The sequence below is a fragment of the Musa acuminata genome, chromosome BXJ3-4 (genome assembly GCF_036884655.1).
Source record: "Musa acuminata AAA Group cultivar baxijiao chromosome BXJ3-4, Cavendish_Baxijiao_AAA, whole genome shotgun sequence".
Classification (NCBI taxonomy): Eukaryota; Viridiplantae; Streptophyta; class Magnoliopsida; order Zingiberales; family Musaceae; genus Musa; species Musa acuminata.
The window spans coordinates 25,976,094-26,004,086 of NC_088352.1; the positions used below are offsets into that span (position 1 = coordinate 25,976,094).

Here is a 27,993-nt window from a genome sequence, read left to right on the forward strand (position 1 = left end):
TTCAGATCAAGAGGAGCCAGAGGCAAAACCCATGTTTAGATAGCAACAATTTCACACATGGAATCTCGGAAATAACCACCACACAGGCCCAATAAATTTACAAAGATACACATATGCTCTTATGTAAAAAGACTTTTTTAAGTTTCTACAAGCATTTTCATCTCCACACAGGCTTCAAACCTTCCAAGCTAGATAAATAAGAAAAGGTGAAGAAAAGAAAAGGTACATCGAAAAAGCTCCGCTTCCAAGTTTCTACAAGCAGGCATTTGGAGCATGTTCGCTACGCTCCAAAGCCTGCTAACCGTGCAAGGCCATGAACAAGCTCTGCTTCCTTGCATGCTCCGGAATTAGGCGCTCAAGAACATCCGGCGGAATTCCCCTTATCTCTGCCAAGATTACCACATGCTTATGAAAAACATGAAAAAGATGGCGGGAAAAAAAAAGGGAGGATGAAAGAAAGAACAAGAATTGTATTCGGTAAAATGGTTAGTCTCACCTGTCAGACAATATCTATATGGCTAAATACTAATGGGTTGCATGTGACTCTTTGTTGTCTTCTGAAAAGTAACAAGTGAGCTAACAGGATGCAACCGCAGAAATAATGGGGAATGAAGCAGTCTTATAGTAAGAATGATTAATTCGCCCTAATGCTCCAAGTTCCTCTATGATATTAATGAAACTAATTCATACGATTCAGCATCCAGCACAATGTCTATTTTCAGCAGCGTAATGTAACAAGGCCAGAAAAAAATTCATGTGTCAACTGCAGAAAGACATTTAGAAAAGTCTTTGAATTGTATCATCATGAACCGGAAAGCTTAAAAAATCATCTATTCGTTCAAATCTTTATTGCGAATACTATAAATTACACATTCCTAGGTTGAATCAAAATGACTTACTTCAATTCAAACTTTGCATGCCGGCCGGGCCAGCGGCCAGCAGGTACATGTCTTAACAGGCACCTCATCATAATACTGGTTGAGGTGCGTGGATTCCATATGCAGGCAGAGCATGCATCAAGAGAACCGTGTAATGTACCAGTTTATCTACAGTGTAGCATGTATCAAACAGCCAGGACTTCAAGACAATGCAATTTCTGCGCTTGTATTCACAATTATTACAGTTTGCAGGCTTTCGCCAGTTGCAGGGTCGAATTATATTGTAGAAGCAATTTTGGTGCTTGGTTCACCTCTGTCATTTGAAGCAAATTGGTCTTAGGAGTTAGGCCTAACATAGTCACATGTAGTCCATGTTGGGCAGTATGCAGTTGTACACAACAATATGGAATCTTAGTTCGAATCCTTGGGTCATGCACAAGTTTCAGAAGTTGCAAAAAAATGCTAGAGAATGTGATAAAAGTTTCTGCCCTTTACTAATGCTAAAGCTGGAAACAAGTTTACTACTAACCATGAGATTTGAAGTTGAAGAGAGGAGGAAGTGGTCGACCATTGGGGAGACGAGTATTTGGGTCTCTCAGCTCATCAAAGAAAGGGTGCAAGCAGGCTTCGAGCTGCAGAAACTCACAATTTCAATATTAGACGCCATACAAGCACACTACATCTGACAAATATAACCAGCATAATCTGATGTAAACTTACAGCAGTGCACCGCAGATTTGGTGAGTACTGAAGAAATCTAGAAACAAGGTCAACTGCTTCTGGCGGCAACCGCTTTTGGAAAACCTGAAGCACCCAAGAGGTTAGATAAAACTAAGATCTCCAGAGGTACTAAATTATATCATTACAAAAACAGTAATATTTGAACTGGCTGCATACACAAAGCTATTTGATTTCCCAATAAGCAAATGACCAGTGAACTTTGCTTATATCTCAAACTTAAAAAAGTACCACAAAGATTATTCGACCATTAAAGATAATCAACAGCATACTCTTTGAAGTGGTGGCTGATGTTTTTGAAACCAACAAGCATTCATGATGTATGATGATGCAGGTTAGTCCATCCTTATACAATACAGTTAAATATGTCAACAGAAATGTGCAGTATGACCACAGGATTTCTAATAGAACTACCCATAAAGAACAAGTAGATTCTCTCGAAGGGGCCTTAGATCTGTTCAATCCTGAATTATGAAAGACAGTGTTTCATGAAATAAGTTTTTAAATTTGCACATATTAAAAAATCGCATCCATTCCAACTCAGGAGATGGGTCAAAACTTCTTCCACATGGATTTCAACAGTTTGTTTTATTATTTGGCTCACTCATGTGCACTGATATGCATGCTGGTCTGATCATGGTGCGATTTGGATGCAACTCAAGTTCAGCTGGGGTTCATCATCTTGAGCAATAGATGAAAATCAAGTGTGAAACTACAACAAGAAGAAAATGGCATAATGGCCAAGTATATGTGGTTGGCTATAACATCTTTTTTCCATCATTGAGCTTTGTGTAAGATATTATTATTAGTTAAACTAACTACAACAGAATTTCCTTCTATCCTTCCAAGCTATCCTTCATAGCAAAGTTGTCTAATGCCTCTTTCTATAATTCTGGTCACCACAGATACTGATAAACTAGCCTCATCTATATGGGGCATCTATTCGTAAAGAGCTACACCTAATTGTATTTGTTATTCTATATTTTCTAGCATCGTTCGTCGCCGACCTATTTCGGGCAATACATACTGGTCTGATAGGGGACCAGCACGCGGACCGTCTTGTATCAGGCAGTCCATAACAAGGGACCCCGTATCTCTTGATACGGGATCTGTACCGGTCGGAATGGTCAAAATTCAACCATTACCGATTGGTGGTTAGATTTTGACCGATATCGATCAATGGCTGAGATTTGTTTCTAAGGGGTTTTTAAACCTTTTCTACTCCCTCATTCCCTCCCCTTTCACTCTCTCTAATTCATCTACTCTTGCAATCACTTTTTCACTCACATATTTCTTTCATTCTCTTATTTGCACTCTCTTGAACTCTATAAAGCTGTAATTATAGATTGGATCAAAATTGAGGCTAATTAGGGAGAATTAACACCTAAGTTAGGGGAAGAACTTTCTAATCAAATGTATGTAGACAACTTCTCAATCGCATTCAACAACCTGCTCGGTTCGGAGACATGGCAATGATGTAGACAATAGTGCGTTGACCGATGATTGTGGCGACACCGGGGAGTCAACAGTCCCGTCTACACAGTTTGAGAGCGGTGTATGGATCGAGTAGTACTTTATGTATACCATCCAAGATTCAGATCCTGGAGCTCGACATGATAGTTGGTCATTCTTTTTCAAGTAACAGTACGGTGATCGATTTTATGATACAAAGCAACAGATCAGTAAAAAAAGTAGAAATTCTAACATTCTCCAAGCTCCGCACTAATATATGTTACAATCGTACTTACATCAAGAGCTACCTCAGACATGTGTGGTTCACGATGATCCGACTACGATCATTATCACATTGATGCACTAATGACATATGATGTATCAATATACTATGTCATAGGATCAATTTTGGGATTGGGTCCGATAAACATATCAAATTGATAGATACATAGGATTGAAAACCTTGATCCACCACCCATGGAGTCTCGTCGTTCTTTTTGACAATAGAACCAAATATATTCATCGACCAATTACCTAATTCAATCTTAAAGTTTAAATTATTTAGTAAATAATCTAACAATTTACTATTATTTTCTAATTTAGATTACTTTTGCTAAAGTATGCTAAATTTATATTTGTTTATAATTTAAAAATCTTAATATAATTTTTTTTCTTTCTATTTTTAGAAATTTTCGGAGCTACTTTTGACCATTTTTCTATGCCTTCGGTATGCCTCACCGTACTGACACATTGTCACGACCTTAGCTGGTTTTGCCTAAGGCATGCGGCACCCTCGCGCGTCCGTCCGCAAAGGTCAGCCTCCCCGAAGCCTCCCATTGTCCCTTAGGACCAACAAAAGAGAGAACGGGTTAAAAAGAACGCCTCAATCGGGATCCACAAGCAAACATGTCCGAAAAACACTTCATAGACAATGCAAATTACAAACAGACTTTACAAGCTCTGAATAGTTGCACAACAAAGGGTAAAATGGTCCATTACAGACCGAAAAGCTCTCGAACGTGTCCACATGACACAACCTTTATTTACAAGCCTAAAGAGGCCACCAACCCAACTAAAATGGGACTTATAAGCCTTCGGCCGCCCCTCTACCTGCTATACAAGGCATGAACATGCCAAAAGACAACGGACAGACATAAGCATTACATCCAACATCTTGTTTAGAAGTTTGTCCGTTACATTCTCCCCCACTTATCCCTTCGACGTCCTCGTCGAAGCCTTTGTGAACACTGCAACTCTTCGCCTTTGCTGAGTCTTCAATCTTCCGCTCCAGCTGCAATGCGCCTCCTGGCTCCCAGCTGCTCTACGCTGCTGTTTTTGAGTAGTCGACCCTTTAATCCGCCATGCTGCTACAACTCACCAATGACTCTGACTCTGTTGGGGGGGTTGGCTGAGTTGTGTTGATCCTTGTCGATTCTTGCGGATCCACCAAATGAAGGAAAAGACCATCATTTCTGCGCCAATCTCTCAAAATTTCCACATGCTGCTTGAACTGGGTGGATGCTTGTTGGAGCTTTAACGAGCATCGCCTCGCAAACTTCTGAAGTTTTGGGTCCTTCCTCCACAAAATTTGCTCATTGACTCTTCTTTCAGTTAGTTGTCACATCCAAGTAGGTTCGCATCACTTCCGCTTTCGATTGGCATTTCGTTGGGAAATGAAGCGGACGATCTACTCTCAGTAGCACTGATCACCGTTGGTGAGGATTTGACAACTATTGTCTTCCATTATCTTCGAAGGGTCTTTGAACTTGTGCAGAGCTCCTCTGCTGGATAGATAAGAGAACTGGGGTACTCGGTTTCGCCCATTCTCTTAAGAGTTGAGAAGGCAAAGGTTACTTTGACTTCGCCCGCCTCCTCGAGGTTGTACTTCATGCATCGAGCTGGTGACTAGTCTTCGCCTGCTCTTTGCTCACACTTCTGAAGCACTTGAAGTGTTTGCACTCCTTGCGTTGAGTTGGCTACTGTGATTCACCTTCTCAATGCCATCGAACTTCTGGAATGCGGGAAGTTTTCACCCCAACGTGGAGTAATTCTCTGATAGATGAGGTCGCCTTTGGGATTGTACCGTCTTCTCCATCAACCCTGCCGCCTACTCCACCGAGTAGCAAAGGTACAGCACCGCGTACTGCCTGCTTCGTTCCTTGGTCGTGCACTCTTGCATGACCCGAAGTCCTTCACTTACGGCTATCTTGATGAGAAACTTGTTGACACCGGTCTTACGAAGTTTCTTGGCCTCTGCCCTTCAGCCTTGTCTCGGTACTTGGAGATTGCCTCTGCATGCTCCACCTCCTCGGCCCCTTTTACGACCAAGCGCTCTCCCTCCATGAGAGCAAGGGATCAATGACTTGCCCGGAAGTCCCGCCTCTGCGGTACCATGGCGCTGGCATGCCCATGGCCCTACTATCCGTCGCCTCGCCTCTGTATCCCTTTTCTACATGATTAGTAGAAATGTCTCTATGGCACTCCTCTGAGTCCACCTCCATTCTGACTGATGCTTGATTTTGGGTAGCTAAGTCCCTCTGGACTCGTCGTCGCTTCCTCGCCCCTTTCGACCCCCTGCTTCAACACCTCTGTGTTCTCCAAGCAGTCTGTTTGGTCGATGGAAAGACAGACTGCAACTCCCATGCATGGCCTCTGCCATCACGTTGTAGAGTTTGTACCGATTCTGTTCTCCTTAGCTTCCTTGGTAGCAACGTTCGCTTACTCGACCTTGTCCTCTGACTTGTCGGGCTCCCTTAAGCGAATATGAGCTCTGGAGCAGTCCAACTCTCCAGCTGCTTCGATCATACCTCTGTATGATCAAGTCCCTCCCATGGAACTCACTGGTACTTGCATTCGAACTTTTCCCTTGGTGGAACACAGCCCCCATATGCTGATGACCAAGGCTTTCATCCGATGCAAAATTCGATGCACGCCCGGAAGACCCGCCTCTGCGGTACCATGGCCTTCACTCCTTGAATCCATAGCCCTTCTTGCCGTCGTGTTGTTCACCGAAGTGGAGCTTCCAGTAGCTCCCGATCATACCTCCATATGATCTCATTCCTCACGGGATGGATTGTGTGTATCGCATTGCCACGAACTGTTCCACCACGATCCGCTGCACCATGTCGCCTCCTGGTGACATCTCCATTGCATTCTGATCCTTGTGGAATAAACTCGAATTGTGAACCCTCCATGTGTGGCCTCTGCCAATACATCGCAGGGTCCCTTCCACCTTCGATTTTGTTCGCTCCTCTGGCAATCGACCTTCATCCACCCACTCTTGGGTCACACCTAGATGAAGCACCGCTCTAGGACAGTCCGTCACCTAGTAGCTCCCGAAGTCCACCGACTTCACTATAGTTTGTGCACCATTGTCTGGATCCTGGGCCTCTGCCCCTACCAGCACAATCTCCGCTGTGCACTGCTTCCTTCATGGCAACTTGAATGGCAACACTGTGGCATATTCTTCAAGAGTACCCGCCTCTGCGTCCTCTTGCCCCGTGCTAAGGCCTTCTGAACCCAACTTCGCCTCCGCAAGTTGAGTCGCCTTAGTTCCTCCATCAAATGCTCTTCCGAGTTAAGGTGCATGTGCCGCGAAGCTCCCTTCGTCTTTGGCACCATGCAAGATGAGTCCGCTCCGTCAGGATGAAGGACCCATGGAACAACATGATCCTACCCTTGCCTCTGCACGAGTTCATGTCTTTGACATCTGTCTAAGGAAAGCACTGTGCTTCTGCTCCATGTTCCAACTTCTCTGCTGGCTCCCTTCAGGCGGCTTGGGTACTTCGCCAAGTTACACCCAAGTTGCTCCGCTCCTCGTTTTTGCATTGAGTCAATGGTGGCCCTCGCGCCCAACATTCCACGGGTCAACCCTCCCTTGAGTCCGATCTCCATATCGACTCTAAGTGTGCCTTCATTTAAGTTGCTTCAGGTCGCTCCCCCACTTGATCTCGCAATGCATCCACCAATGCATTCTCTCGAGCGAGATCATGCGGCAACTCCTCGCTGCTTGCTCGGTCCATTGAGCTTCGTGGAGTTGTTGTTCGTGAGGTACTCCTCCTCAACATGTGAAGTCTGTCTCACATGATTCTCCCTTTGGAGTGCCGAGACTTATCCCTCCTGGATAACTATCCCGTTGGAGCAATATCTCTCTTCGTTTTGGAGACCACCATCCCCTTGGACTACTCCGATCTGCTGAACAAACTGTGCATTGTTCTGCCTCTTGCAAACGCACTTGCTAGATTGCGCCTCCACGTCAATACAGCCACCACTGCACCCCTCAAGGCCTAGCAACATGCTGAACTCGTTGCACACTTCAGCCTTCTACAGACGTATCCTTTTCATGCCGAAGAGAAAGTTTTAATGCTCCATTGGCGCCGAGTCTCGGCCGCCTTGGGATGGCCACGAACATTCCATCGTCCGCATACAAGCCCATGCATGAGTACCAAATTCTTCGAGTTAGCAATTCCCCTCACCTCTGTGAGCTTTGCATAACTCTTTTGGTCGTTGAGCAACTCATTCCACCTTGGATGGTCTCATTCTTGCCAAGCGCCTCGCCTGCCTAGAGCACCATCAAGTATAGTTGTCAACGTTGAGCCGTAGCTCAAACTCAGCCATCCCAACCTTTGTGCGCTCCAAATTCTTCCAAGCTTGCCTGTTCTCGTGGTGCCTCTTGCGCGAAGGGTTGGCCATTCCTCTGAATGCCAATCTCAGATGCTCGCTCCTCTGAGCGACTCATTTCCCTACATCTCCATGCCCGTTTTCCCTCAAACGGTCGCGCGTTGCTGACTGCCCTCAATGCAGCCCCGCTAGGTCCCCCACATTTGCATGTCAAGTGTTTCTATGAGTGCTTGTCCTGCTCTGATACCATAATGTCACGACCTTAGCTGGTTTTGCCTAAGGCGTGCGGCACCCTCGCGCGTCCGTCCGCAAAGGTCAGCCTCCCCGAAGCCTCCCATTGTCCCTTAGGACCAACAAAAAAGAGAACGGGTTAAAAAGAACGCCTCAATCGGGATCCACAAGCAAACATGTCCGAAAAACACTTCATAGACAATGCAAATTACAAACAGACTTTACAAGCTCTGAATAGTTGCACAACAAAGGGTAAAATGGTCCATTACAGACCGAAAAGCTCTCGAACGTGTCCACATGACACAACCTTTATTTACAAGCCTAAAGAGGCCACCAACCCAACTAAAATGGGACTTATAAGCCTTCGGCCGCCCCTCTACCTGCTATACAAGGCATGAACATGCCAAAAGACAACGGACAGACATAAGCATTACATCCAACATCTTGTTTAGAAGTTTGTCCGTTACAACATGGTACATCAGTACGAAGCAATACATATCATACCACCGGCTGATGGGTACATTGGTATAAACCGATAAGACAAACCTTGTTTTCTATAAATCCCGTACATTATGTCACGGACAAACTTCTAAACAGGATGTTTGATGTAATGCTTATGAATGTCCGTGTCTTTTGGTATGTTCATGCTTTGTACAGCATGTAGAGGGACGACCGAAGGCTTAATAGTCCCATTTTAGTTGGGTTGATGGCCGCTTTAGGCTTGTAAATAAAGGTTGTGTCATGTGGACACGTGTGAGAGATTTTCGGTATGTAATGGACCATTTTACCCTTTGTTGTGCAACTGTTCAGAGCTTGTAAAATCTGTTTGTATTTTGCTTTGTCTATGAAGTGTTTTCGGAGATGTTTGCTTGTGGATCCCGATTGAGGCGTTCTCTCTAACCCGTTCTCTCTTTTGTTGGTCCTAAGGGACAATGGGAGGCTTCGGGGAGGCTGACCTTTGCGGACGGACACGCAAGGGTGTCGCACGACTTAGGCAAAACCAGCTAAGTCCGTGACAGATGGTATCAGAGCGGGACAAACACTCATAGAAACACTTAGCATGCAAATGTGGGGGACCTAGTGGGACTGCGTTGAGGGTAGTCAGCACACGCGCGACCGTTTGGGGAGAAAACGAGCATGGAGATGTAGGGAAAAGGAGTCGCTCGGAGGAGCGGGCATCTGACATTGGCATTCAGAAGAATGACCAATCCTTCGCGTAAGAGGCACCACGAGAACAGGCAAGCTTAGAAGAATGCGGAGTGCACAAAGGTTGGGATGGCTGAGTTTGAGCTACGGCTCAACGTTGACAACTATACTTGATGGTGTTTAAGGCAAGCGAGGCGCTTGGTAAAGGATGAGACCATGCAAGGTGGAATGAGTTGCTCAACGACCAAAAGAGTTTTGCAAAGCTCACAGAGGTGAGGGGAATTGCTAGCTCGAAGAATTTGGTACTCATGCATGGGCTTGTATGCGGACAATGGAATGTTCGTGGCCATCTCAAGGCGACCGAAACTCGGCGCCATGGAGCATTGAAACTTTCTCTTCGGCATGTGAATGATACGTCCGTAGGAGGCTGAAGTGTGCAACGAGTTCAGCATGTTGCTAGGCCTTGAGTGGTGCAGCGGGGGCTGTATTAACATGAAGTCGCAATCTAGCAAGTGCGTTTGCAGGAGGCAGAATAATGCACAGTTTGTTCAGCAGATCGGAGTAGTCCGAGGGGATGGTGGTCTCCAAAATGAAGAGAGATGCTGCTCCAACGGGACAGTTATCCAGGAGGGATAAGTCCCGGCTCTCCAGAGGGAGAATCATGTGGGACGGACCTCACAAGTTGAGAAGGAGTACCTCAACAAACAACTCCACGAAGCTCAATGGACTGAGCAAGTGGCGAGGAGTCGTCGCATGATCTCGCTCGAGAGTGTGCAATGATGGATGCATTGCGAGATCAAGTGGGGGAGCGACTCAAAGCAACACAAATGAAGGCACACTTGGAGTCAATATGGAGATCAGACTCAAGGGAGGGCTGACCCGTGGGATGGTGGGCACGAGGGCCACCAACAACTCAATGCAAAAACGATGAGCGGAGCAACTTGGGTGTAACTTTGTGAAGTAGCCAAGCCGCATGAAGGGAGCCAGCATAGAAGATGGAACATGGAGCGGAGGCATAGTGCTTTCCTTGGACAGAGGTCAAGGACATGAACTCTTGCAGAGGCAAGAGCAGGATCATGTTGTTCCATGGGTTATTCATTCTGACAGAGCGGACTCATCTTGCATGGTGCCAAAGACAAAGGGAGCTTCTGGGCACATGCACTTTATCTCGGAGGAGCATTTGATGGAGGAACTAAGGCGACTCAATTTGCGGAGACGAAGTTGGGTTCAGAAGGCCTTAGCACGGGGCAAGAGAACAGGCGGATACTCTTGAAGAATATGCCACAGTGTTGTCATTCAAGTTGCTATAAAGGAAGCGGTGCGTAGCGAAGATTGTGCTGGTAGGGGTAGAGGCCTAGGATCCAGACAATGGTGCACTAATTGCAGCGAAGTCGGGGGACTTCGGGAGCTACTAGGCGACGGACTGTCCTAGAGCGGTGCTTCATCTAGGTGTGACCCAAGAGTGGGTGGATGAAGGTCGATTGCCAAAGGAGCGAACAAAATCGAAGGTGGAAGAGACCCTGTGATGTATTGGCAGAGGCCACACATGAAGGGTTCACAATTCGAATTTATCCCACAAGGATCAGAATGTAACAGAGATGTCACCAGGAGGCGACATGATGCAGCGGATCGTGGTGGAACAGTTCGTGGCAATGCGATACACACAATCTAGTCCCGTGAGGGACTAGATCATATGGAGGTATATGATCGGGAGCCACTGGAAGCTCCACTTCGGTGAACAACACGCCGACAAGAATGGCTATGGATTCAAGGAGTGAAGGTCATGGTACCACAGAGGCGGGTCTTCCATGCATGCATCGAATTTTGTATCGGATGAAAGCCTTGGTCATCATCATATGGGGGATGTGTTCCACCAAGGGAAAAGTTCGAATGTAAGTACCAGTGAGTCCCATGGGAGGGACTTGATCATGTAGAGGTATGATTGAAGCAGCTGGAGAGTTGGATTGCTCCAGAGCCCATATTCGCTTAAGGGAGCCTTACAAGTCAGAGGATAAGGTCGAGTAAGCGAACGTTGCTACCAAGGAAGCTAAGGAGAACAGAATCGGTGCAAACCTTACAACGTGATGGCAGAGGCCATGCATGGGAGTTGCAGTCTGTCTTTCCATCGACCAAAGGGAGCTGCTTGGAGAACACAGAGGTGTTGAAGCAGGGGGTCGAAAGGGGCGAGGAAGCGACAACGAGTCCAGAGGGACTTAGCTACCCAAAATCAAGCATCAGTTAGAATGGAGGTGGACTCGGAGGAGTACCACAGAGGCATATCTACTAATTGTGAAGAAAAGGGATACAGATGCGAGGCGACGGATAGTAGTGCCATGGGCATGGCAGCGCCATGGTACCGCAGAGGCGGGACTTCCGTGAAAGTCATTGATCCCTTGATCTCATGGAGGGAGAGCGCTTGGTCGTGAAAGGGGCCGAGGAGGTGGAGCATGCAGAGGCAAACTCCAAGTACCGAGACAAGGCTGAAGGGCAGAGGCCAAGGAACTTCGTAAGACCGGTGTCAATGAGTTTCTCATCAAGATAGCCGAAAGTGAAGGACCTCGGGTCATGCAAGAGTGCATGACCAAGGAACGAAGTAGGCAGTACGCGATGCTGTACCTTTGCTACTCAGTGGAGTAGGCGGCAGGGTTGATGGAGAAGATAGTACAATCCCAGAGGCGACCAAACCTTTGAGAGAATTACTCCAAGTTGGGGTGAAACCTTCCTGCATTCCAGAAGTTCGATGGCATTGAGAAGTCGAATCACAGTAACTTACTCGATGCAAGGAGTGCAAACACTTCAAGTACTTCAAAAGTGTGAGCAAAGAGCAGGTGAAGGCCAGTAACTAGCTCGATGCATGGAGTACAACCTCGAGGAGGTGGGCGAAGTCAAGTAACCTTTGCCTTCTCAACTCTTAAGAGAATGGGCGAAACCGAGTACCCTAATTCTCTTATCTATCCAGCAGAGGAGCTTTGCATATGTTCAAAGACCCTTCGAAGATAATGGACGACAATAATTGTTAAATCCTCACCAACGGTGATCAGTATTACTGAGAGTAGATTGTCCGCTTCATTTCCCAACGAAATGCCAATTGAAAGCGGAAGTGATGCGAACTTATTTTGATGTGAAAACTAGGTGAAAGAAGAGTCAATGAGCAAATTTTGTGGAGGAAGGACCCAAAACTTCAGAAGTTTGCGAGACGATGCTCGTTAAAAGCTCTAACAAGCATCCACCCAGTTCAAAGAGCATGAGGCATTTGAGAGACTGACACAGTAAGAATGATTTTTTTCCTTCATTTGGAAGATCCGCAAGAATCAACAAGGATCAGCACAACTCAGCCAACCCCACACCAGAGTCAAAGTCATTGGTGAGTTGAAGCAGCATGGCGGATCAAAGGTTCGACTACTCAAAAACAGCAGCGGATAGCAGCTGGGAGCCAAGAGGCGCATTGTAGCTGGAGCAGAGGATTGAAGACTCAACAAAGGCGAGGAGTTGCAATGTCGACAAAGGCTTCAACGAGGGCGTCGAAGGAAGAAGTGGGGGAGAATGTCACGGACAAACTTCTAAACAGGATATTTGATGTAATGCTTATGTATGTCCGTGTCTTTTGGTATGTTCATGCTTTATACAGCATGTAGAGGGACGACCGAAGGCTTAATAGTCCCATTTTAGTTGGGTTGGTGGCCGCTTTAGGCTTGTAAATAAATGTTGTGTCATGTGGACACGTGTGAGAGATTTTCGGTCTGTAATGGACCATTTTACCCTTTGTTGTGCAACTGTTCAGAGTTTGTAAAATCTGTTTGTATTTTGCTTTGTCTATGAAGTATTTTCGGAGATGTTTGCTTGTAGATCCCGATTGAGGCATTCTCTCTAACCCGTTCTCTCTTTTGTTGGTCCTAAGGGACAATGAAAGGCTTCGGAGAGGCTGACCTTTGCGGACGGACACGCAAGGGTGCCACACGACTTAGGCAAAACCAGCTAAGTCCGTGACAATTCACTTGAATGTTCTCAGCTCAGCTATTCTAACATTTTATACATGTTTCCTTACTATCTATTATTTTGATCTATAGAAAATTGCTAACTGTACAATTGTCTTATAAAAATTTCTTTTAACATATGATGATCACACTAAACTCCTCAAGGTTCTTTTTATTTTAAACATCCTATTTTTCATCAATAGAGAATGCTTATAAATAAAGGATCCAAGATACCTAAAAATTGTACTTATAAAACACATTTTATTATCAATCTTAACTTCACCCTCGGTTCTTCCATTAGCATTGCTGCAGATATATCTCATATACTGCCTTGCTCATATTTTAAAACCTTTAATTTCTTAAGAATGTCTTCATAACTCAAAAACTAGAACTAACCGCAACACATCAATCAAAACAATATCATTAGCAAACATGTTACATCGTGGAAACTCAATCATTAACAATATCAATGGATAGAAACTTAAAGTTGATTCTTGGATAGAAACAATATCATTATTCAACTCACTAGGAACAACTCCTAGTTTCACTACTCTATCATCAAATTTTTTTATTATATTACAAAATATTTTTTATTTTCTAAAATCCATTACAACAAATCTCTAGAAACCATCATAAGCTTTTCTATATTAAAAAAAAATCTATGTGATCTTTTCTTTCTTATTATTTTATCATCTAAATAACTTCCACAGTGGATCTTTCAAGTACGAAACAAAACTGATTTTTTGAAAATATTCATCTCATATTTTATTCTTCATTTAATAATATTTTTCTACAATTTCATAATATAACATTAGCCTAATTCCCCTATACCAAGTGTAACTTTCAATATCTGTCACATCTTGGTGGTTAGCACATAGATGATAGGTCTTAGGTTCGAGTCTGTGTAACAACATCTTCTACGTAGTTTAATATAATGGAAGGAAATTAGTTTTAAGAAAAGAACTTTGAATATCATTTTTTTTATTTTAATATTTTATTAAACAAACTAGTTAACCAAATTATCCTTTGATCTCATAAACTACCATAATCCGCATTAGGGATATTTTCAAGTCTTATACTTTTACCTATTTTTATTAACTCTTGACTCACAAAGGTTTCCCTGATTGCATCTCTACTACAAACTAAACACCACGAGTACAAATTATCTTGTGATGTCTAAAACTATCTAAATGTACCATTTATAATAATATATAAAGTTCAAAATAATTTTTTTTAGGTTCATTAGATCTATCCTCTATAGGCCTTTAACACATCTTCCAATATGACTTCTTAAATCAAGCAAAAAGTTAAAACTGAAGTCATTCCAAAGATAGATACCCATAACTTCAAAAGTTCAAACTTCTGATGATTTTAGTTGTTTGAATATAATCAGCAAGCACATTCAAACAAGAAATAATTATCAATCATATTTGGTGATATAGAATGGATAAACTCTATATAACATAAAAACAACTTCGAGATTACCTTGTGCCATGGATGAGCCTTTATTTGTGGAAACTTAAACTCAGTATAGTTTGGATTCATGCACTTTATCTCTTCTCTTGTAGGTGTTCCAAGAACCTTAAGACATATCCAAGAATATAATTGGTATCAGGAAAACCACTTGAATTACAATTTCTGTACTTTGTTTATTATCCTACCTTGATAATCTCCACCAGCTGGTCAACACCACTTTCTCCAGGAAATAGGGGCTAAAACAGCCATGTGCCCACATAATCAAAATCATTAGAAAATATTAAGGCACCAGATACAGTAATTTAGTATTTAGTATTTGCCACAATATTTGTGACACCATATTTTAAATTGAGTGAAAAAAACTACCTGCCCAAGAAACAACTCAGCCATCACACAACCAGTGGACCACATGTCGATCGCAGTTGTATACTCAGTCGCACCAAATATAAGCTCAGGTGCTCGATAATATCTTGAGCATATGTAAGAGATATTAGGTTCCCCTTTGACCTAAAATATGACAAAATAAAAGCACATTGGAGCATTGTTTTGTCTTAAGGCCCAAAACAAAGAAGAGAAGCTAGACAGGAATTGCTTACCAATACTTTTGCACTACCAAAATCACACAACTTGAGTTGATATGTATGTGGATTCACCTGAAATTGACATTTAACATGTAACACAAAATGAGCTAACCAAGAAGAAATAAATGGTAGATAAGGCAGTAATAAATCAGATCTTAACTATTTTGATTTACATCAATATCACTATTCCACTACACTGTGAATACATTACTTTTCTTGGATAATTCTACTTTACTATGCATGTGAATTCATAATGTTATATGCTTTACATGGTCAGTCTCAGTCCCAGATAAACAGATGTATGATCAACAGTGCAAAACTTTGCAAACACATATAAAGTATATTATTACTAAACATATGTTCATGTAGGTTGTCACCCAGAATTGGCACCTCACATCTTCACCATTAGAACACAAAGAAAGGAAGCCAACCCAAAGCAGCAATTTGCATATGCATAGATGAAGTGACAACCACAAATTTCACTCGGTACATATGAGTAAAGGAATTAGTCAGAGTATCAGTTTAAACTAACATAATGGAAAAATCAGAACATTCCCATATTGGATAAACTATACAATAATTTGATGAAAATTTGTCATCATTGACCAAACCAGTGATTTTTTATTATGTTCACAAGAATCACAACCATGATTGGCTAACATTTGTGGATACGTAGTCAAATATAGGACTCTTTGCCTCTGCTCAATGCACAGGAACCTTCAGTGTGGCCTCACCTTTCCTGGAAACAATTCACATCCTTGCTGGCAGCCACCAGAAGTGAGAGAATAGCTGAAGATGTCCAGCAGTAGGCAACAAAGTCATAAGTTGCTTCTTTTCTTGGTGATATTCCAATAAGGTCTAAGGAATTTGGTAGATATCATCAAATCTACTAATTTAGAATTTGATGCATGGATTGCCATCTCAGAATTTGAGTCTTCCTTCTATTCCCTTTTTGTTCTTCTTGTGCCGTCAAAACACAGCTTGGCCATGCTGACAGGTGTATCATGGCACTAATATACCATAATCTGTGTGGGTTTTTCACATCTAGATTTTAAGTGTATGCTCCTTAAATAAGACAGATACATAACTGTCACATAGTCTATAAGCCACCCCATGATCCATCACTATCAACTGAATATGCCAGAGAGCTTATGTTACATACAAACTTTCAGCAACAAGTTTCCTCCCAACAAAGTGCCCTCAATTATGGACACAGATATCCTTTGTTTTTTTCTGTGATGTATCATGTTAATGAACTGTTCAATTTAGTCTTCCTATTCAACCTTGGTTTAACTGTCTGGTTCCTTGGATTGTTCATTTCAAATAGTTTCAGGTGAAACTGCTGAGACACCAGGAAGAAAAGGTAAAAAAGAATGACCAAAGGGTACCATTTCATACCTTCAGTCTGCTAAAAACGTTTTGAATCCACAAATGTAGATCTGCATTAGCTACTATGGTTTAACTATGCATATGTAGAAATACTTCCCTGAATTGTCAACAACTATCCATCCTCATAGAGGCTGTTACTACATATTCAAAGTAGATTTCAACCTTGGCTGTGTCTGTATGTCATTTCTTCAAATAGTTGTTTCAGGAACATACTTACCTACTTCAAATATTATCTTTTTAGATGTTGGCTAGATTTGGTCCAACACTTTCTAAACCAAAAGAAGGTTAAAAAAATATAGAATGATTTTAGACCCAAAATTATCAAAGTTATGCTATGTCTATGAGATCGAAATCTCAAAAGTTTGTGACCAATGACAATTAATGAAGGTTTAATCATTTTGATAGGAGGCGAAATAGAAAAACCAATCAGATAAACATTTTAAGAAGTAAAAACAACAAATTGCAATTTGGCATTCTAATGTCTGATATGCTAACAGAGGAAAGCACAACAAATTGTCACAGTACTTACTAATTTGATATGCTTACTAAGAGAGGAAAGAGAACACAATTTAGGATTAAAATAGCAAAATCAATTGTATTGTGATGGATATCATCCAAGGCCCAGACAAAATGCATATTAATTAGATCATTAGTATGTACTTCCTCCTTTAGCATTGTGTTTGCAGAAACCAGCAAATATTGATGGAGGCTTGGATGCAAAAGAAATAGATAAATAGAGCATATGCAGACATATGTTTAACTTAATAGGGCTAAGAAAGAAGAATCTCACAAGTAAATTTTGTGGTTTGATATCTCGATGACATATGCCAACAGCATTATGCATGTAAGCAAGTGCTCTACATATCTGCAAAAAAGTAGTAGTAGACTAAATCAGAGTTGCTCAACAAAGAAAATCTAAGAAAAATAAATTTGACTTCCAATTAAGGGCATAAGCATTTTCTGCTAAAAATATGGTCCAGGACCAAAACAACCTTATATTTAATCCACCAAACCACTTACAAGCCAAGAAAATCAAAGTAGTTATGGACCTTTGGTCAAGTAGAATATCAAATGAAGAAGAAACACAAAATGAGTAATGTACTAGCCACAAATAGAAGGGATGAGGCTTGTTTCTGCAGATTTCCACTGAAAGACCCTAAATCTTCTCATTTTCTAAAATTGATGGATTTGTCTCATCCCAGTTTCAAATAATAAAACATAGTGACAAAAATGAAATTATTTCCCCATCATTACGTGCATAATTTCAATTTTTGTTTGATCTGTATGCACTTACATCACAATGCTTGATGCACCAAAATGACCAACATGACTTGTAGATCCAACTTCCAACAGCAGGGAAAGCCAAAGAATCACTCAAGATAGGATTTTTTATGTGCTACATGGTGCACAAGTTTACGCGTCAAGGACTTTTCGAATAATGAAGCCAGATCAATCACACATAACATGGTTCTCCTAAGACTCTCACATACATGTACATGTCAAATGCTCACAGGCCTCACTACCATCTCACAATTACATGAACATCTTCATCTTGAATTAATATACATAAACTTGCAGCTCACCACCATATAAATTAGTTATAAAAGCCAAAAGTGCCCCTAAAACAACACTTTTACTTGCCATGTAAAACATAGTCTCCATGACATGTATAAATCTTCTACTGAAGCCAAACATTCATTTGTTACTACTCACTATCACGGACAAACTTCTAAACAGGATGTTTGATGTACTGCTTATATATGTCCGTGTCTTTTGATATGTTCATGCTTTGTACAGCATGTAGAGGGACGGCCGAAGGCTTAATAGTCCCATTTTAGTTAGGTTGGTGGCCGCTTTAGGCTTATAAATAAAGGTTGTGTCATGTGGACACATGCGAGAGATTATCGGTCTGTAATGGACCATTTTACCCTTGTTGTGCAACTGTTCAGAGCTTGTAAAGTCTGTTTGTAATTTGCATTGTCTATGAAGTGTTTTCAGAAATGTTTGCTTGTGGATACCGAATGAGGCGTTTTCTCTAACCCGCTCTCTTTTTATGGGTCTTAAGGGACATGGGAGGCTTTGGGGAGGCTGACCTTTGCGAACGGACACGCAAGGGTGCCGCACGACTTAGGCAAAACCAGCTAAGTACGTGACAGATGGTATCAGAGCGGGACAAGCACTCATAGAAACACTTAGCATGCAAACGTGGGGGACCTAGCTGGGCTGCGTTGAGGGCAGTCAGCACACGCGCGACCGTTTGGGGGAAAATGGGCATAGAGATGTAGGAAAAAGGAGTCGCTCAGAGGAGCGGGCATCTGACATTAGCATTCAGAGGAATGGCCAACCCTTCGCGCAAGAGGCACCACGAGAACAGACAAGCTTGGAAGAATGCGGAGCGCACAAAGGTTGGGATGGCTGAGTTTGAGCTACGGCTCAACGTTGACAACTATACTTGATGGTGCTCAAGACAGGCGAGGTGCTTGGTAAAGGATGAGACCATGCAAGGTGGAATGAGTTGTTCAGCGACCGAAAGAGTTGTGCAAAGCACACAGAGGTGAGGGGAATTGCTAACTCAAAGAATTCGGTACTCATGCATGGGCTTGTATGCGGACGATGGAATGTTCGCGGCCATCCCAAGGCGACCAAAACTCGGCGCCATGAAGCATTGAAACTTTCTCTTCGGCATGTGAAGGATACGTCCGTAGGAGGCTGTAGGGTGCAACTAGTTCAGCATGTTGCTAGGCCTTGAGGGGTGCAGCGGGGGCTGTATTGACGTGGAGTCGCAATCTAGCAAGTGCGTTTGCAAGAGGCAGAACAATGCACAGTTTGTTCAGCAGATCGGAGTAGTCCAAGGGGATGGTGGTCTCCGAAACGAAGAGAGATGTTGCTCCAACGGGACAGTTATCCAGGAGGGATAAGTCCTGGCTCTCTAGAGGGAGAATCAGGTGGGACGGACCGCACATGTTGAGGAGGAGTACCTCAACAAACAACAATTCCACGAATCTCAATGGACTAAGCAAACGGCGAGGAGTCGTCGCATGATCTCGCTCGAGAGAATGCATTGGTGGATGCATCGCGAGATCAAGTGGGGGAGCGACCCAAAGCAACTCAAATGAAGGCACACTTGGAGTCGATATGGAGATCGGACTCAAGGGAGGGTTGACCCGTGGAATGGTGGGCGCGAGGGCCACCATCGACTCAATGCAAAAACGAGGAGCAGAGCAACTTGGGTGTAACTTGGCGAAGTACCCAAGCCGCATGAAGGAAGCCAGCATAGAAGTTGGAACATGGAGCGGAGGCACACTGCTTTCCTTAGACAGAGGTCAAGGACATGAACTCTTGCAGAGGCAAGAGTAGGATCATGTTGTTCCATGGGTCCTTCATTCTGGCGAAGCGGACTCATCTTGCATGGGGCCAAAGACGAAGGGAGCTTCTAGGCACATGCACCTTTTCTCATAGGAGCATTTGATGGAGGAACTAAGGCGACTCAATTTGCGGAGGCGAAGTTGGGTTCAGAAGGCCTTAGCATGGGGCAAGAGGACGCAGAGGCGGGTACTCTTGAAGAATATGCCACAATGTTGTCATTCAAGTTGCCATGAAGGAAGCGGTGCGTGGCGAAGATTGTGCTGGTAGGGGCAGAGGCCCAGGATCCAGACAATGGTGCACTAATTGCAGCGAAGTCGGGGAACTTCGGGAGCTACAAGGCGACAAACTATTCTAGAGCGGTGCTTCATCTAGGTGTGACCCAAGAAATGGTGGATGAAGATCGATTGCCAAAGGAGCGAACAAAATCAAAGGTGGAAGAGACCCTGCGATGTATTGGCAGAGGCCACACATGAAGGGTTCACAATTTGAGTTCATCCCACAAGGATCAGAATGCAATAGAAATGTTACCAGGAGGCGACATGGTGCAGCGGATCGTGGTGGAACAGTTCGTGGCAATGCGATACACACAACATAGTCCCGTGAGGGACTAGATCATACGGAGGTATGATCGGGAGCTACTGGAAGCTCCACTTCGGTGAATAACACGACGGTAAAAAGGGCTATGGATTCAAGGAGTAAAGGCCATGGTACTGCAGAGGCGGGTCTTCCGTGTGTGCATCGAATTTTGCATCGGATGAAAACCTTGGTCATCAGCATATGGGGGCTGGGATCCACCAAGGGAAAAGTTCGAATGCAAGTACCAGTGAGTCCCATGGGAGGGACTTGATCATACAGAGGTATGATCGAAGTAGCTGGAGAGTTGGACTGCTCCAGAGCTCATATTCGCTTAAGGGAGCCCGGCAAGTCAGAGGACAAGGTCGAGTAAACGAACGTTGCTACCAAGGAAGCTAAGGAGAACAGAATCGGTGCAAACCCTATAATACGATGACAGAGGCCATGCATGGGAGTTGTAGTATGTCTTTCCATCGACCAAAAGGGAGCTGCTTGGAGAACACAGAGGTGTTGAAGCAGGGGGTCGAAAGGGGCGAGGAAGCGGCGACGAGTCCATAGGGACTTAGCTATCCAAAATCAAGCATCAGTTAGAATTGAGGTGGACTCGGAGGAGTGCCACAGAGCAAGGTTCGCAATACCGTACCGTACCGGTATTTCGACCTGGGCTCGGTACCGGTACCGGTATGGTACGGTATACCGAGCGGTACACTCAGGTGTGCCGAGTACTGTAGCAGTGCTACAGTGCACTCGGACCGGTAACAGGCGGTCCGCGTACCGGCAACCTTTCGGACCGGGTATGTACCGCCCGTACCGGGCGGTACAGTTCGGTACTGCAGACCCTGCCATAGAGGCATATCTATTGATTGTGAATAAAGGGATGCAGATGCGAGGCGACGGATAGTAGTGCCATGGGCATGACAGCGCCATGGTACCGCAGAGGCGGGACTTCCGTGAAAGTCATTGATCCCTTGCTCTCATGGAGGGAGAGCGCTTGGTCGTGAAAGAGGTCGAGGAGGTGGACCATGCAGAGGCAAACTCTAAGTTCCGAGACAAGGCTGAAGGGCAGAGGCCAAGGAACTTCGTAAGACCGGTGTCAACGAGCTTCTCATCAAGATAGCCGAAAGTGAAGGACTTCGGGTCATGCAAGAATGCATAACCAAGGAACGAAGCAGGCAGTACGCGGTGCTGTACCTTTGCTACTCAGTGGAGTAGGCGGTAGGGTTGATGGAGTAGACGGTACAATCCCAGAGACGACCAAACCTATGAGAGAATTACTCCAAGTTGGGTTGAAAACTTTCTGCATTCCAGAAGTTCGATAGCATTGAGAAGGTGAATCACAGTAACTAACTCAACGCAAGGAGTGCAAACACTTCAAGTGCTTCAGAAGTGTGAGAAAAGAGCAGGCGAAGGCTAGTAACCAGCTCGATGCATGGAGTACAACCTCAAGGAGGCGGGCGAAGTCAAGTAACCTTTGCCTTCTCAACCCTTAAGAGAATGGGCGAAACCGAGTACCCCAATTCTCTTATCTATCCAGCAGAGGAGCTCTGCACAAGCTCAAAGACCCTTCGAAGATAATGGAAGACAATAGTTATCAAATCCTCACCAACGGTGATCAGTGCTACTGAGAGTAGATTTTCCGCTTCATTTCCCAGCGAAATGCCAATCGAAAGCGGAAGTGATGCGAACCTACTTGGATGTGACAACTAAGTGAAAGAAGAGTCAATAAGCAAATTTTGTGGAGGAAGGACCCAAAACTTCAGAAGTTTGTGAGACGATGCTCGTTAAAGCTCCAACAAGCATCCATCCAGTTCAAGCAGCATGAAGCATTTGAGAGACTAGCGCAGTAAGGATGGTCTTTTCCTTCATCTGGAGGATCCGCAGGAACCAACAGGGATCAACACAACTCAGCCAACCCCACACTAGAGTCAGAGTCATTGGCGAGTTGAAGCAGCATGGCGGATCAAAGGTTCGACTACTCGAAAGCAAAAGCGGAGAGCAACTGGGAGCCAGGAGACGCATTGCAGCTGAAGCAGAAGATTGAAGACTCAGCAAAGGCGAGGAGTTGTAGTGTCGACAAAGGCTTCGATGAGGACGTCGAAGGAATAAGTGGGGGAGAATGTCACAGACAAACTTCTAAACAGGATGTTTGATGTACTGCTTATGTATGTCCGTGTCTTTTAGTATGTTCATGCTTTGTACAGTATGTAGAGGGACGACCGAAGGCTTAATAGTCTCATTTTAGTTAGGTTGGCGACCGCTTTAGGCTTGTAAATAAAGGTTGTGTCATGTGGACACATGTGAGAGATTATCGGTCTGTAATGGACCATTTTACCCTTTGTTGTGGAACTGTTCAGAGCTTGTAAAGTCTGTTTGTAATTTGCATTGTCTATGATGTGTTTTCGAAAATGTTTGCTTGTGGATCCCGAATGAGGCGTTTTCTCTAACCCGTTCTCTCTTTTGTGGGTCCTAAGGGACATGGGAGGCTTCGAGAAGGCTGACCTTTGCGGACGGACACGCAAGGGTGCCGCACGACTTAGGCAAAACCAGCTAAGTCCGTGACATCACGGATGCCAAAACCAACTCTTAATTCTGGATAATTTAGCATTGACAGCTCAACTGGGACACTAGTATGTGCAAGACACTTAAGACTACCAAAATTGACAAAATTGTCTTCTCAACAATACCAGTCTCATATGTCCATGGTTGGCAACAGCGACTACTACTGTACTTCCTCCAGTTTTGCACACATAATAGACTTTTCATTTTGAAAAAAAAAAAAGTCTCATGCAAGTGCGAATTTGAGCTCAAATGATATGCTTTACCTGTCCAACATATATTTAGAATAAGGTCTAAGTAATGCATATCATATGCCAATTATGTGCCAGTGAGATTCCAGCCACAATTGATGCATTATATTTGCTGCATTTGTACATGTTGATTACTGCTGATTGTCACAATGCACTAATAATTAACATTATCCAATGCCCACTCGTCACTGCCAAGGTATAAACTATGTGGTAAACAAGTTACAAGCACATCACTTTCAACAAATCTATGCAGCTTCATACATTAAGGAAGTGGGGGAGAGATAAATTAGGATCCTGTTGGATCCATTTACACACCTGACCTCAGCATTCACATGATGAAGCATTCTTGATCTGGGTCTAATTTATGTATCCAATCGGGATAACATGTTATGTCCTGCTTAGGTCAAGTTGGCAGGTTCTTGTCAACCATTTCAACTCCTAAAGGCATCAACAGAAGTCTTGGCATGTCTTAGACGAGCATCAAACAGAAGATAGCCTGTCATACTACTATCTGGGCAAAACAATGGAGACATGAGGGTCATGGTTTTTCACATGGTATCAATCAAGATTCGTCATACCGTGGTGTACCACCCTATATGGGTGGTACGTGCACATCCAACAGGGGACTAATATGGCGGTATATATCGGTTTGTTGGTACCCTCCACTATATCATGTGTCGGTACGTCAGTATGATTTGGTACGTAGCATATCGACAGCCGAACGATACACCGGTATGGACCAGGAAGGCGAACAATGGTATCAATCACTTGACTCCTAATGACATCAACAGATGCCTTGGCATGTCTTAAGCACAAGCATCAAATAAAACACTACCTGCCACACTGCTAGCTGGGCAGAGCAATGGACACAAAATGGCTGTTAGTCTTCATTTTTTACATAAGAGGCATGCTTCAGTACATGAAACAAGATCCTCAAACCTACATGGCACTTTTCAGTGGACAAAAGATTAATCTGGCACGATGAGTTAATAGGCCCCATAAGTGAGCTTAATCTCCAAAAAGTACTGAGAGAAATAACACATAAGGAATGTTTGAATCAACAAAAGATTAATCTGGCATGATGAGTTAATAGGCCCCATGAGTGTGCTTAATCTCCAAAAAGTACTGAGAGAAATAACACAAACAATGTTTGAATCAGCAACTATGCAAATTGAACTTATATTATCATTTCAAAATAACAACATGATTTATTTCCATTATTAAATATGATTGAGCTTTCAGTTTAAAGAAACTAATACAGTCAGATGATTCCTAGCTGGCCAAACAGAAGTGCACACACCTGGTAAGTGAAGAGTTTCACATATATGAGAGGCATGCGTTGGTTCATCCTGTTGTACTGCCTTGCAATACGATTAACGGTCTCAGGTACAAACTCCAATACAAGGTTTAGGTACACCTCTTCCTTATTTGTAGTTGAAAAGAAGTAGTGCTTAAGAGCAACAATATTTGGATGGTCCAGCATGTGCATAATTTGTAATTCCCGGTTCTTGTAGCGTTTATCTTGAAGAACCTTCTTGATAGCCATTATCTCCCCAGTTTCCCTGCACTTGGCCTGTTAGAAAAACCAAAGGATCTGGCATTATTGGCAGTAGCTGGAGCTTTTAGTCTTAAAAAAAAACGTGTCTGATACCTGAAATACGACCCCAAAAGAACCTGTGCCAACCACATGTTCTGCTATATAACTAACTGCCTGTTCAGTCGACCACATTACCACAATGAGCCAGCAATAAGTCAGATGATAACATAAATACACAAACTCTTAGGGGAAAAAACCTGCTTTGGTTGACCATTACGGCCACGAACAGTAGCAGCAATTATTTGTCCAGCTTCAGCACTAATTCCATCAATAATTTCTGACTCAGTATCCTGAACAAACATGCTATTTATTATCTTTAAAGAGCGAATCAAACTACAAAGAAGTGCTTCCTAGTTAGTTTAGAAAAAAAAAAGGGGAGGAGCTTTTCCCATTTCTAAATAAAAAGCAAACATAAATCACTCCTTTAAAAAAAGAAAGACCCTCATATATATATAATTAACCTTAAATACAACAAACAATAATTACTTCTTCATGTAGAAATTCAAACGTTACCATTTAGAGAAACCTCATGGACAATGGTAGGGCCACAACAAGCACACAAAAAACAAAGGAAGTGAAAATAAAGTTATCTGAAGTATACTTCTTCATCATCTGCATCCAGCCTGGCATCCTTTAACTTCATTTCCAGCATCTCTCTTCCAAGCCATTCAACTGAGCTTGATGACCCCTTAAAACTGTTCACCACCCTGGAACTTCCCACACCAGCATGCCTTAAACTCGCAGATGCCATGTATTGCTCACAGCCAAGAGTTCTGTTACTCTGGCCCCACGCTTATGGCTTTCTAACTCCAACTAACACTGAGTTAGGAAATCTGTACATCTGGAGGGGAAACAATAATAAGAAGTCTGCACTAACACAATATTGGAGTTTCCACAATGAAATAGTATTCTTGAAAAACTAGAACCTATGGATAAAAAATAATATATTAAAAACCGAAAGCGGAAGATAGAATTCAATTATGATTTTCTCTGCCAACACTGACCCATGGATAAGGTTCCTAACAGAAGAGGCATCAGCAGTACAATTTAGCTTTTAAAAAGAGCTAGTTTAAGAATCTCAACTCAAATTCAGTAAACTTATTACTTTTAATTTGTACACAATCTACTTTTCTGCTTGGCATTTCAATGAAATTCTGTTGGCCCCTAGTAACTGTAAGCATTCTTCAAGAAACCAATTCACAAAACAGCCCTTTAAATAGAAGAAACAAATTGAGAAGGATTCATAACTGTGTGGGATCTATAGTAGGAAAAGAATCAGTAAAAAAGAAGATAATAAAAGGAGAGTGACTGAGAAGAAAAACAACATATAATTGAATTAGTGACTTGCTTTCTTGGAGAATAATTACATTTAATATCTTAACTTTGCATAATTAAAAAAGTTACAGCCAGCTCTTACTTCAATTGCTTGCTTCGACAAATAAAGGTTGTAGTCGACACTCATAAAAGAACTGCCAACCAAGCTTATCAAAGACATCTATTTCATGTAAAGGAGAGGACTGACAGCCCAAAATCTGATGCTTCCAGTATTTATTCATATCTTTCCAATGGTGTTTGAAGTCATCAATTGAAACATCCTTTGATTTGGGCAAAAGAGGTTTCATGAATCTCGCCTTTATTATTTATTGTACGCAACATACATCTACCACTTAGTGTGGGGAAGAGATAGTTTTCATTCGCTAGGTCATAACCAATATACCATAGGTAGTCAAATTGCCAGATCATTCAGGACAATAATTCACTGTCAACTGAATCTTCAAGTAGTTCCAAAATTTTTAATTATGGAACAACCAAAGAAATAGTTTGTTGTGATAGCAAAGCTATAAATTCAGCTGCTTGTAATGCATAGTCATCAATTTCCCAAATATTTTGGACTTTGCAATCTTAATGATATTGTCGACTAGATGGAAATTACACAAAGCACATTAACAAGGGGCATTTGTTGATCAGACCAAAACTTACCACCATACCTACAAGCGCACTAGCGAACAAGGCTTTTTATAGCTTTACACACTTCAATTATTGCAACTTAAACTATCATATGCATTTTCCACAATGAAATTAAACGTCAGATTGAGAAAATTGGTTTGGTTCCCTTAGATGTTCTTTAAGACCAATATCATTTCCACTAAAACCATACCACCTCTATTGATACGATGACAACAACAATAACTTTTATAAAAAAATCTTTCCACGGTAAGCATGACCTATGTTTCTTAAAAAGAAAAAAAAAAAAGGATTCATGAAACACTAGAAATAACTTGCAGGAGTTCAAAATAAAAAATAAAAAAAATGTTAAAACCGTAAAACGGCAAACAAAATAATAATAATAATCTTTTTTAATTTCCTTCTGAAGTATAATACAACTTTTTGAAGAGGTCTTGATAATCCACTAATTTTTAATAGTGAAAAAAAAATACAAATTGCAAGCCCATGAAGTCTTGGAATACTATAAGCCTGCATGAGTAGGTTTCGTAAGTCGAACTCCTCACCTCTAAAAAATCGTGAGAGATTACTCACATGTCCTGCCACGTTATTAAATGAGTTTAATTTTGAGAAAAATCTTCAGACCACATCACTACTAACCCTAAAAAAAAAAACACCGGACTTCCACAAAAATTGTAGTTTTCTACACACTCAACTCCCCAGAAGTCACCCCACAAAGAAAAAGAAGGCAGATCAAAAAGCCTGAAACTTGCATATCAGATAGAATCGTCAAAACAAAGATAGGGAGTGGCTTCATCATAGGGAAAAAAGGACACAAAATGGGTCTGTCAAAATTCAGAATTCGATCATTGAGTAGTAACAGAGGAACGAAAAGAAAGGCAAAAAAAAAAAAAGAGTCTTCCAAAAAAACAACAATTGCCTCCTTGTTATCAAGTGATTGCTCGTCTGTGAATCGCTTCGCGTACCTGGAGAAGAAACCGTCGAAAAGACAAGCAAAGATCGAGCATCTTGGGATCAAGAACACGATCAATCTAGTCTGGTAACTTACCCTCCCTCTCTGTCTCACACACACAGTGGAGGTTGTTCTTACTCGCCCCAAAAGTAGCCGCAGCAGTAGCAGTGGGGGTTCCTTGTTTATTATTTTTATAAAGATAATTACACCCCACGAAAAGACCCGAAAGGGACCCAGATGATCTCTAC

At 42.7% G+C, this 27,993-nt stretch overlaps 1 protein-coding gene across 3 annotated transcripts; it reads right to left on the bottom strand.

Annotated features, from left to right (window-relative positions):
* LOC103981797 (shaggy-related protein kinase kappa) lies at positions 1 to 27,980 on the bottom strand. 3 transcript variants are annotated; one of them, XM_018825252.2, is made up of 14 exons: positions 27,759 to 27,919; positions 25,430 to 25,669; positions 25,026 to 25,118; positions 24,883 to 24,942; positions 24,532 to 24,804; positions 17,276 to 17,350; positions 15,112 to 15,168; positions 14,882 to 15,022; positions 14,701 to 14,751; positions 14,525 to 14,620; positions 1,599 to 1,682; positions 1,408 to 1,510; positions 497 to 557; positions 1 to 386 (listed from the first exon to the last, which is right to left on the bottom strand). In XM_018825252.2, the coding sequence occupies exons 2-13, from the start codon at positions 25,577 to 25,579 to the stop codon at positions 526 to 528; spliced, it is 1,215 nt and encodes a 404-aa protein (XP_018680797.1). In that variant the 5' UTR covers positions 25,580 to 25,669; positions 27,759 to 27,919; the 3' UTR covers positions 1 to 386; positions 497 to 525. The 3 variants fall into 3 exon arrangements, with proteins under 3 accessions (XP_018680797.1, XP_065003885.1, XP_009396814.1); XM_065147813.1 differs by lacking the exon at positions 497 to 557 and having other exon boundaries at positions 27,842 to 27,980; XM_009398539.3 differs by lacking the exon at positions 497 to 557.
* Between the last annotated feature and the right edge of the window lie 13 nt (positions 27,981 to 27,993).